Here is an 11,880-nt window from a genome sequence, read left to right as displayed (position 1 = left end):
TGTGCTATTTTCAAAATGCATGTTTCTTTTTTCCTAAAAGTTCCTAATATGGAAATTTGATTATTTTAACAAATTAATCTTACTATGTCGCTAATCACTCTTTGTAAATCTTTATTAAGAGATTGAGTTTAGTATTAATCATGTAAAATGAGTGTATTTATGACTGATATGTCAGTTTGGATTGGGAATTGTATATAGCAAGCAGTTTCTTTTTCTTTTAAATTTCCATTATCTCCAGAATAAATCAGAAGAAAATATTATAAAGAAGAAAACAAATTAATCCTTGTACTACTACAAAAGCCCACCAAAACCCACAAAGTGAAAAACTTAAATGTCCCAAAGATGCTTCAAGTAGGGAATTCTGATTCAGATTCCCTTCACCTATTCTGGAATTTGAGACTGCATGAGAAATGCTGGTTTCTTGAAAACAAGGTTTTACCCCAGAGGGAAAATGACTTGTTGATGATGATTCGGATTCCACCTTGTAACAAAGATTTGGATTGTTCCAAGCTCCAAATCTTCTCCCCATTCTTCCATAAAATCTTCCTGAGAATTCAAGAATCCCTGAAAAATTATTTCCATTAAGGTATAATGCACCAATATTAAGCATTTTTTCCATACATGAAGAGACACTACCTGACAGATTGTTGTCATTAAGTCCCAAAAACCTTAGTCTTTTTATTTCTGTTATAGAGTCAGGAATTGTACCTATTAACCCAATACCAGAAAGGTCCAAGATTTCCAAATTCTGCAATTTTTTCCATTCAATTCCCATAAGATCATCACCAAGCTTGGGATTGTTTGACATCACCATCTCTTTCAAAGAAACCATTTCTTGAAGTGACTGGACCATCCCACCTGAGAAATTATTACCCCTCAAGTCCAATAGTATAAGATTTTTAAGTCTTCCAATCTCCTCAGGTATCTTCCCTTCTAACTTGTTGTTACCTAAGTCGAGCTTTAATAATGAAGTCAGTCCTCCAATAGTCAATGGCAAAGAACCAGATAGCAAATTCATACTCGAATCAAAGATTAAAAGCTCAGACAACGCTCCGAAACTTTCCGGAATCCGGTCACTAAACTGGTTTCTAGCAAGCACAAGCCTCTTCAGATTGATTAAACTGCCCAACTCCATCGGTAACTTGCCTGTCAGTCCATTTTCTACTAACACAAGTGATTGTAGTTGTTTGAGGTGGCCTATAGACAATGGAATAGTTCCAATAAGGCCAGGATTTGATCTGAACTCTAAAGATTGTAAGGAGTTGGAGAGTTTATCCCAGTCTGATGTGGGGATTCTTGTAGGATTATGAGTACGTGAAAAGAAGCAATTGAAGAATGAAAGAGATTTGAGGTGCTTGAGCTTGAATAAATGATGTGTGAATTTTGCATTACGAGCACATTTCAAAGAGTTATCCATTACTGGTCCAATGTTGATACTGCTAATATACCATAAGCCGTCGTATAGATCACAAGAAACTCCCTGTGCATTATTATTGTCCAAATCGAAGTATATTAGTATATACAGCATAAACAATAAAACAGATTAAAATTATGAGAATTTTAATTTCTTTTAGAATTATTTTCTTGTTCTTAGAGAGCTCATTAAAAAAGCAATTAGCTAGCTGCTAATTAGATTAAATTCATGTTATAAAATCTAAGAGAAGAACAAAATATGGCCATTTCTTTACATTGTATTCATGAATTTAACAATCAAGACTATTGTAGGTTGCAGTCCTCTGAACTGAAACAGAATATAGAAATGTTATTGGTTGTTAAACTGTTTTCCAGAAGTAGTGAGATTGCACCTGTACTGGAGTCCATCCACAAGGGTCTGGATAGAGATCTGAACCATTCCAAGACTCTCCAACAAAACCCTGAATTGCAGAATAAAGCATTTCTTGTTCTTCCTTCTCCATTGGCGATATTGACGAGTCTGTAATTTGCCCTCTACACACCATCAACCGCCCAGCAGCAAATAGAAGAACACACAGCAGAAGATCAACATGAACACAAGTTTTGGTTCTTGAACCCTTCATGGCCAATCTAATGCAGCCCAAGCTAAGCTTTAGAGAAAGTTGAAAAACATTTAATTAAGGACAGATAAGATTTGATAAAATTCTATATAGGTGGAGATATATTATAAGTACATATTACCGAGAGCAGTACTGCTGGAAGCAAGAAACAGTAAAGGAGAAGAAAGAAATTACAAAGGGTAGTTTAGTTTCCTTAAAGAAGCAAACAATATAGAGAAAAAGAAAGTTGCATGGATTGGGAGAAAACATGAAAGCTCTTCCTTAAAAGCAAACCATATTTCAGTCTCTCCCCTATATGTTCATTAATTAATGTCTGCTCAACAAAACAGGAAAAGCAAAAGTAGATAGAGATAGGAAGCTATATATATATATATATATAGCTAACTAGCATTGTGCAGGCCTTACAAAGAACAAAGTAGTATAAACACTAAGCACTTCTCGAGGCAATTGAAAAAGGTAATAATGATAATAATAATAGTAGCAGTAAACAATAAAAAGATCAAACTGCTGCCAGAGCTGAGAAAATTAGTTTAAAAGGCAAGGATTTTAAATGTGGTTAACTAAAATATATCCTATACAGTCCTGCTATCGATTTTCTGAAATTCTCTTTTATTTTTAGTTCCAAGACTTGCATAACTGTAGATGACAGGGCCATGTTTTGGAAGCCTTGGAGGTGGTTTAGCCGTTTTTGTTATTTCCTGGAATATATATATATATATATATATATAATCTAAAGCGTACAGTACTGAATTTTAACGTAACTTTATATTTAATTTTCGAATTTAAAAACTTAATTAACCTGTAAAAGACTATTACCATTTTATCTTATACGTTTTTAAATTTAAAACAATCATTTAATAATTATGAAATAACGTACATTCATTATGGTATATACATGCAAGAATTGTAGTTTATTTTAATGCATATATCCTTAAAAACAAGTTCTTCCATGTAATATACATTAAAAATATATTTTCTGGAATACTTCTGTCTTAGAAAGCAATCTAAAAAATCATGTAGTTTCCATAAAACAATTAAAACCTCAATGTATATCCTACTGTAAGAACAACTAGCTATGCGGCTGCTACTCTAAAAACTGCAGCCAAGCTTAATAATGAGATTTTGGAAGGATTCTCAATCATATGTACGTATGGATTAATTGTCTCTGAAATCTTCAGTAGCAGCGGCTGATTAATTGGTACTACTATTTTACACTTGCTTCCTCAGACTCTCACCAGATTCTTGCAATGCTTTTCTTCATCTTGTTCTTGTAGTTTGCAGTGCTTGGAAATTGTCCCTTCATTTGTTTTCCATTTTAGGATTTTCTTTATATATATCAAAATGTGAAATTCATAATATGTTTATAAATAATATTAAGTTTTTTCACGAGACTCTATCTTATAGAATTTTATAAAGCCATGTCATGCTGTTTTTTTAATAAAAAAATATAGTATATTTATACAAATATTAATTATAATTTTTTATAAAAAATTAAATGTAGTAATATAACAAAAATTTATAACTTATTTAAATATAAAACTATTATATATTAAAAGAACAATTATTATAGTTACTACATGTTAATAATAAATTTTATTACTTTTATAATAAAAATATATTATATTCATATATATATAAATAAATAATATAATATAAATATTAAGATATTAAGAGTATAAGAATATCAAATTTGAAATATAAATAATAATATTAAAAATAAACTGGTACAATATAGTGAATACAAAGAAAATTTTTATATAATTAAATATGTATCATATCAGAAAATAATAATAAATAAATAGTAAGAATTCTAATAATTTAAGTTATTAAAAAATATTACATATAAGAATTTATTAATATAAAAATAAATAAATATATATACTTTTGGTGCATATTTATCTTATTATATAATAAATATAGAATTTTTAAAGTATTAATATAGATATAAAATAGAATTTTTAAATAATAAATAAAATAGAACTTTTAAATAATAAATAAAATAATCATACTACCAGCTAATAATTATTTTTCTAGTGACGGTTTAATATATAAGTACAGAAAATGGATAATATATATTCATTAAAATGTGGAATAGATGCAAAAGTAAAAAAGGAACCAGGAAGTGCGAAAGGTGGAGACTAACCGGAAGGAGTGAGAGGGTTTATAGTTTGAAGAAAGGTGTTTAATGATGGACTAAACAAACACAGTGGAGTAGGAGTAGGAGTACTGCACCGCAGCCTAGCTGCTGCTACTACTGCCCACAGATATTATTATATACAGATGAAGATTATACTCACATGATGCACCTCAACTCCAGAGCCACTTTTTCATTTTATTTGTACGCTTGGAGATGAGATAGAGAGAAGAGAAGCAGCCATTTAAAGCCTTTATTGTTGTTGTTGTTGTTTTGGACCACTCTACTCTACTTCCAACTAATATCTCACAGCCCTGGTTAATTTATGTTGGTATGTCCCTTTCCATCTTTGCTTTTATCTTTTCTTTTTCTCCTTGCTTTTCTTCTGCTGTGTGTTCGTGCCATTCTGTTTTCTTTGTTTTACCGTAATGGGGTTTCGGGCCCATTCCAATATTTGGTGAATGAATGCGCCATTGGGAACGAGTCTTCGTGCCTAGCCCAGCCGAACACGCTTTGAACCAACCAGGAAGTTCGCTCAGTTAATTGAAACTTGAGATGTGACCCGTAGTTGAGGGGCGAATTTGGGCCTTTGGCCCAGCTCACAATATCAGAGGGCCAAGCCATTAGGGAGAACCGCCATTCATCAGGGAAAAAAAGCGGACAACCGCCGGTTCAATAATCTAATGACAATCGCTGTGACTGAGCCTGGGACTCTGAGAATTTTGTAGGTTCAACGCATCGCTTCGCAGGAAAACGGAAGCTGAAGAAGAAAATGGCAGAAGATCCAGAGAAGAAGTTCCAATCGATTATGGAAAAGCTATTTAGTTCTCCGTCTAAACCCCTTACCAATCCCTCCAGGTATCGCTCACTATATCTCTCTTTATCTTCACTTTCGCTTTTCTCTTTGCTGCTTTGAGAATTATTATCATAGGTTTATGTATATAAGCTGTGTGTTTTACGTGTTTATTGAAAGGTAGTGACGGATTGGTGAATGTTCTGAATGTAGTTTACTAGTTCAATTAAACACATAAATTTTGGATTTGCAAGCGAATTCCATTGAATTTGTTCGAAAAAACACAATGTTAGTCTATTGTTTTGCTTTGCTTTTCTCTGCAGGGGAAAAAAAAGACCTAATCAAGAATCAGCATTGGCGTTAGTAGAACGAGGTGATGTGGCGGTGATAGCGCCATCCCGGCGGTCATTATCTGCAGCTGAAGCTCCATTGTGCAGACCTTGGGATAGAGGAGATCTTATGAGGAGAGCTGCTACTTTTAAGTCTATGACTTGGTTTGCTAAGCCCAGGGTATTCATCTTATTTCATTTTATTTTTATAAATTCATTTGATACGGCTTGATTCTTGAAATTGATATAGTGGATTCTAACCTTTGCATAATTTCTAGGTGGTGAATGCTGTAAATTGTGCCAGGAGGGGATGGATCAATTTAGATATGGATATAATAGGCTGTGAAGCATGTGGAGCTCGTCTCCTTTTTTCCACTCCATCATCTTGGTCGCAGCAGCAAGGCATGTAATACTACTCTTTTTCTGAAGCATGCATTGGTAAATGAATTCTGTAAATAATAAAGCATCTATTAATATCAACTGAATTTGAACTATTCTTCCATTCTTTCAGTTGAGAAGGCGGCCATGGTATTTAGCTTGAAGCTGGATAGTGGACACAAGCTACACTGTCCTTGGATTGATAATGTCTGTGACGAAAGATTGGCAGAGTTTCCTCCTACACCACCTCCAGTCTTAGTTGATAAATTCAAAGAACGTTCTTCTGCTCTCTTGCAACTTTTAGCCCTTCCGGTGATTTCATCTGCGGCCATGGAGTACATGAGAAGTGCACAGCTGGAAGAATTTCTCAGACAGCCACCAACATTGGATTATGAAAATGGTTCTACCTACCTAACTCAAATAGAACCCCTTGAAAATGAGTGTGGAGCTGATTCTGCTAGCTTGTATTATCAGGTTCAATCCTTGTTGGCTGTTTTCCTATATTACTACTGTGCATTATTTTCTTAATACCAACTGTTCCTTTAGGTTTCAATTATAGATTTTCCAATATACAAGAGTGCTATGTTCACTGGGGTACTTGTTCAGAATATATGACTGCTACTAGTGATTCCATTTGTCCTTTAAGAGTATATTGATGGTAGTTTTCTTCATCTAAAATTCTTCATGAAGAGTAATGATGATTATAAGCATTTACAGGCACAAAAGCTCATAAGTTTATGTGGCTGGGAACCGCAATCACTCCCTTATATTGTTGACTGCAAGGACGGACAAAAGCAGCTCATCAAGGATGCCAAGATTTCAAATTCATCCAATATAATGACTGGTGGACGGAGTACAAGCATCAGTTTTTATTCTGCCACTGTCCATGAAAGTATGGAGGCAACTGGCGACTGCCATGCTCTTAATGCACTGCAAGCTGATCCTCAATCTGTTGTTTTAGATTGCAAGCTTTGTGGAGCTGTTGTGGGATTATGGACTTATTCTACAGTTCCACGTCCAGTAGAGTTGTTTAGACTGGTAGGATATACAGAAGTGAATAGTAAAAAGAATTATGGACAAGATTCATGTAACGGAAATAAAGTTGATAATAGGGAAGTCGTTGTAAATTCTGCCTCTAATGGCTCTTTATCTTCCACAGAGAAACCATCAAATTTAAAATTAACAATTGCTGGGGGTCCTCCACCAACAAAACAGAACTTCAAAGCAACAATTTCATTTCCTGTTATTGGCCGGAATTTAAGGGCCAGACTTTCTTATGACTCTGATTTTAGAGATCGCACGTCCAATGACCGAGAAAGGCAATCTGGATCTCATGACAAGAATTTATCTTTGGAGGAAAAGGTTGTTGCAGAAGAAAGCTTAGCGGGACAAGCTTCTCAACCAGAAGCTAAAACACCTGATCAGGGCCAATGTAGTTATGCAAGTGGTGATCAATCTTCTTGTTTGGAACTTGAAAATGTTGAAAAAGGTTCTGCTCTTAGAAAGGAGTCCGACCTTTACATGTTGTTGGAAGGAATGGATTTCGTTATAGAAGGAAACTTTTCAGAAAAATATCTGCAGGATTCTAGTACAGAAGGTCCAACAGAGAGCACACCAGATAAAGCTCAAGGTTTTGGTCTAAGTAATAAATTTTTCTGAAAAATCACAAAATGGTGGTTTCTTTGATTCATCAGTAGGAAGTTTTAATAGTACTCAAATTAGACTATCTTCTGTTTCTGAACCAGGTGCTAACGTCACCACTGGAGATGGGAATAATACCTCTGAAAGTTGTGATCAAGAACAGGTTCCAGGAGCAAATACTAAATCTGGAGAAGATATTGCTCACAAGATACACTCAAGAAAAGGCATCACTCATTCTAATACTCAAGACACATCAAACAGGCAGGCAAAAAGCCAGGAAGGCATCAAACAGAGAGGCCAGAATCCTCTGAATAATGAAATTATTGCGTATGGTATGGGTAAGTAGCCAAATGCCTTGTCTCCATGCTCCTTATCCATTATATTGAAGTTACTTTAATGTTGATAAAGATGCACTAATTAGGGTGAAAAACTGTTTTTTTCCTTTTAACTATAGACATGAATGGAGATATAATTTTCCGTCAAGTCTAACTAAAAGATATTTGTACTTCAAGTGAAATCTATATTTTCAAACCTTCAAGCATTTTTATGATGTTTTCCTGTAATTGCGGACTTGCATATGTATTTGATCACCTTCTCATTTAGTAATTAACTAGTAGTATTGTTACCATACCTCTTCCCAACATAGCTGAACCAGATTTAATATGAAATTCTGGTGTCATATCCAGTACATTCACTTTTTGAGTGTTATGCCGTATTTCTGGTTTTTGAGATACCAATTTCAGGAGGACAGATATAGACAAATAGGCTTAGTTTAGAGTTTTAGATAGAAGTTTCTTCCATGAATCCATAATCTACCTTGTTCCACCTATATTTTGATAGAGTTTAAATGGTGATTAGAATGCGAAAAATAAATATAGAAAGAGGTTTCAAGTGATTCAGCTGTCACATTTGCTTATGATACTGTAATGTAATGAATTCTTCTTCACGTTAGTTGAAATAGCTGAACCAGATGCAACAAATTGAGGAATTTCTTACCTCAATGTTTCATCAACCTTACTTCAAAAGGAGTGACGAATTCTTACATGAGTTCATTATGTTAATAGGGTTCTTAATCTTATCTAGCATAATTATTAAGTACTCCATAAATTATTATGCGGTTTACATTCCATGTTGGCTGCTTCTTACATACTACTCAGTATTGGAAAATGCCCATAGAGTATGATTGCAGCTAGGGAGAATCCGTCATGATGATCTGCCTGCTTTTATGTTTTCCCTCCAAGATGGGAAAATACATCCTGACTGTAAAACATTTTTCACTGCTCGGCCAACTTATGCTCCTTATCAAACTAACTGGACCCAGTTCTAGTACCAGAATTTCCTAATAGATTCCTGAGCATTGTAAGGCAGATTGTTGTAGAAGCTATATCCAAAGCAGAAAACAGGAAGTAGAGGCTAATTTTCCTTCATTCACTGGTGACAGTGGTGATAGTAAAAACCACGTATCTTTAGTAAAAATCTTCTGAAATAACTTCTTGGCGGTAGGAAAGTTTATGTTTTAAGAATTGTTGCTAGAAAATTTTCAGGAGACTGGCTGTGGCATATGTTCTTTTCTAAGGTTTTCTGAGTCCTTGTTAGAATTAATTGAGTTCAGTAGTCTAAGAACCTTCAGAGAATCTAAAACCTTCTCTCAAGGAAGAAGTGTGATCCTTTTGAATAAACTTGATACTGGGTTGGCAAAATGATGAAAATGACAATTTCTGGTTGTCTATATCGTCATATCATGGCATAACAAATCTTTTGGTGTAGTTCTGATCTGTAGTTCATCATCTTAAATTTATTTTTCATGCATTTGCAGAATTTGCTCTTAATTGTCAAATGCTCTTCTTTTTCTTGATTGGCATGAGAGTTTGTTGTGCATGATAGATTTAAGTCAACAGTATTTCTCACTCCAGGAAAGGAGTTAAAGCAACTATCCGACAAAGCAATGGAGTTTGATCCAATTAGGCAGCACAGACATTTTTGCCCCTGGATTGTATCATCAAACAGTGGGGCAGCTGGATGGCAGCAGACGTTATTTGCTTTGTTTCGTCAGAAAGAACACTCTAGTCCTTCTACAAATTCTCCTGCGTCCACCCCCAAAATTAAGGTAGGCGAAGTTTATGTTCTTCTTCTTGAAGCACTAAGGTACTAGTAAAATGAGTGATGTATGGCAATAGGGTCTATTATAGAGGGGTTGTACACACCCAGAACATGTTATACCATGTTTTCCATCAAACCCCGCAGGGGATCTGCGATTATGATGGGAAAGCCACGTAAAGCCTATTGAGCTTGTGACAAAGTACAACATTGTCATGTTAATGCACAGGTTGATGTGATAGTGATGAATGGACTTCAAGATTCCATGACCATGTCCATTAATGCGATCCATCTTGTACCATTATATTTGAGGTTTATTCTGGTCAACTGTCTGCATTCTGCTGTTATCATGTATAGGTTACTGACTTTTGGCTTTCTAACATAATTTAATAGGCGGACGATCCCATTGCATCAGTCAGAAAGCTCTTCAGATCTCCATCGTCATCGAAAAGATTGAAACCCACTCTTGGTTCTAACTGAAGCATCCGGTGCAGCTGATTTTTCAGGAAGTCTAACATGTGTCCAAACATTATATTGGCTTGGACTGCCAGTGTCTTGTACATGGTATAGATGCAGTGATCTCGGAAATGACGAATCAAAACCATGCAGTTGTTGTAACATTAGGTTTGGCACTACAGTAGCCCCACAAATTTTACAGCCCAATTTTACATTGCCACATTTTTAAACACGTGAAACTTTGACAGGAATAGCAATAGAATTCATTTTTGGATGCAATTGTGCTCTGTTCATTAGGGAGGAAAAAGGAAAGAAAAGAGCACCAAATGAGCATTTGGTGTTATTCCATCAAGCCGCAATTTGTGACGACCACCTTTGAGTATGGTCTGTTGAAGCCTCTTTCTGCAACAACAGCTCTCTTGTCCCCTATGAGCTTGGCGACTCTGCTCACCAGGAAAAACAGTATAAAATTTATTATAAGTTCATTCGGTGATAATGCAATGGAGTCTGAAGATCTGACATTACCAGTCGAGGATTTTTGTATCAATTGGGAAATGATTATTTCACCGTGTAATAGTTTGATATATTTAACCGTTTGTTTTGTTTCTCTCGTTTAGTTATTCTTTTCTTGTTCTTTTATGGCCAATTGGCCATTATTTTAACATCGACAAGGACTTAGAGTGCACTGCCTACAGCTACTGGGATTTTTATGCAGGGTATGGGACGATGTTCTGCAAGAAAACTGCCAGAATTGTGAACTCACCTGAAATAAGGGGAACTAGTATTCTCTTGCACCGTCTTCACTTGTCCAATTTTCTCCACAACTTCCATACCTTCCAGCACTCTTCCAATCACCAGATTTGAGGCATCCAGCTCTGGAGAATCCTTTGTGGCAATCACGAACTCTGTGCCATTCGGGTCAGTTCCAACCTCTTCTTGATCAATCTCTAGCTTCCCTTTTCTTGCAATTAACTTCAACTTAGGAGGCGGTTTTAATGGATCCCTTACAATTATGCTAACAGTTCCTGCCAAATTCTTGATGCCTGAACACTCATTCTCTCTGTCCCATTCATCTGCAAGACTTTCAGCCGCCAAGTTACTTCCTGTGCTCTTTGCAAGCTCAGCATCCACACCATATGATCTCACCCCGCCATGTTGCACATAATTTGGCATGATTTTGATGAACTCCTTTCTTCTGTAGCTAATACCAGCAGCTCCACTTACAAGGCTGCTAAACCTAGCAACTCCAGTTGGGGTACTCTCTCCGTTTAATCCAATGACAATGCGGCCAACAGGTTTTCCATCAATGGATATATCAAGAAATGCTTTCTTTGTTGTAGTGTTACTGCTGCAGTTTGAACTAGTACTCAACTTCTCTTCTTGTTGATCATTCTCGCTGGTGCCTGGCAAGTTTTCCTCGGCCTGTGCTTTTGACAGATTGAATGGTTGAAGGGTTTGAGAGCTCAACAGAAGCAGCAACGAAGAGTTGCTAAAGATTGCAAGCTCTCTGCGCGAAAAATTGCAGCACTGTTTGATGATAGGAAAAGATGGTGAAGTGGGTATGTTTTGGATTTCTGGAGGAGATGGTGCTGGCGGTAGTGGGGATTGAAGCTTAAGGGAGGAATGGATGATTTTGGGGCTCTGCAACATTTCTTTCTGAAGAGGCTTTAATAGTTTTTGTTTTTAACTGCTTGGAAATGTTTTTCCTTCTTCAAGGACATCCGCTGAGCTAACATCAGTCTGTTTCTCCCCTCCTTTAATTTGAAGGTATTTTGAGGATAAGAAAGAAACGAATCAAATCCACCCGTAGGAGCAACGATGTTGGGTTTTTATGGCACCAAATGCATTCAATTTATCTAAATAGCCTTGGGTGGGACATCACTTTGATTTTATGAACCATAATCTTTTTTTCTTTTTTCTTAAAGAAAAATATGAAGAGTATTATTCTATTAACAACAACAGAGCTGAACAATTTAAAAGAAATAGTGGTTCATCTTTTCTAACTGGTGTATTAACTAT

At 35.7% G+C, this 11,880-nt stretch overlaps 3 protein-coding genes across 7 annotated transcripts; 1 reads left to right on the top strand and 2 right to left on the bottom strand.

Moving 5' to 3' along the window:
- Window positions 1–240: 240 nt before the first annotated feature.
- Window positions 241–4,425, bottom strand: LOC8264549 (piriformospora indica-insensitive protein 2-like). Of its 5 annotated transcripts, none has more exons than XM_048371228.1 (3): window positions 4,331–4,425; window positions 1,806–2,063; window positions 241–1,480 (listed from the first exon to the last, which is right to left on the bottom strand). In XM_048371228.1, the coding sequence occupies exons 2-3, from the start codon at window positions 2,034–2,036 to the stop codon at window positions 245–247; spliced, it is 1,467 nt and encodes a 488-aa protein (XP_048227185.1). In that variant the 5' UTR covers window positions 2,037–2,063; window positions 4,331–4,425; the 3' UTR covers window positions 241–244. The 5 variants fall into 5 exon arrangements, with proteins under 5 accessions (XP_048227185.1, XP_048227187.1, XP_048227191.1 ...); XM_048371230.1 differs by having other exon boundaries at window positions 1,806–2,058; XM_048371234.1 differs by lacking the exon at window positions 4,331–4,425 and having other exon boundaries at window positions 241–564; window positions 709–1,480; window positions 1,806–2,717.
- Window positions 4,426–4,634: 209 nt separating this feature from the next.
- On the top strand, window positions 4,635–10,468 carry LOC8264548. The gene is given in 8 exon segments (XM_048371223.1): window positions 4,635–5,025; window positions 5,284–5,470; window positions 5,568–5,691; window positions 5,801–6,141; window positions 6,385–7,323; window positions 7,325–7,646; window positions 9,222–9,415; window positions 9,799–10,468. Coding segments are annotated over 8 exon segments (2,280 nt in total). The 5' UTR covers window positions 4,635–4,939; the 3' UTR covers window positions 9,886–10,468.
- On the bottom strand, window positions 10,102–11,655 carry LOC8264547 (peptidyl-prolyl cis-trans isomerase CYP26-2, chloroplastic). Its single transcript, XM_002511947.4, has 2 exons — window positions 10,625–11,655; window positions 10,102–10,304 (listed from the first exon to the last, which is right to left on the bottom strand). Exons 1-2 carry the CDS (start codon window positions 11,509–11,511, stop codon window positions 10,202–10,204), a joined length of 990 nt encoding a protein of 329 aa, XP_002511993.2. The 5' UTR covers window positions 11,512–11,655; the 3' UTR covers window positions 10,102–10,201.
- Between the last annotated feature and the right edge of the window lie 225 nt (window positions 11,656–11,880).

Source organism: Ricinus communis, chromosome 1 (assembly GCF_019578655.1).
Source record: "Ricinus communis isolate WT05 ecotype wild-type chromosome 1, ASM1957865v1, whole genome shotgun sequence".
In the NCBI taxonomy this organism is placed as follows: Eukaryota; Viridiplantae; Streptophyta; class Magnoliopsida; order Malpighiales; family Euphorbiaceae; genus Ricinus; species Ricinus communis.
The sequence above is the reverse complement of the archived record's forward strand: the minus strand, read 5'-3'. Positions and strand labels throughout refer to the sequence as shown.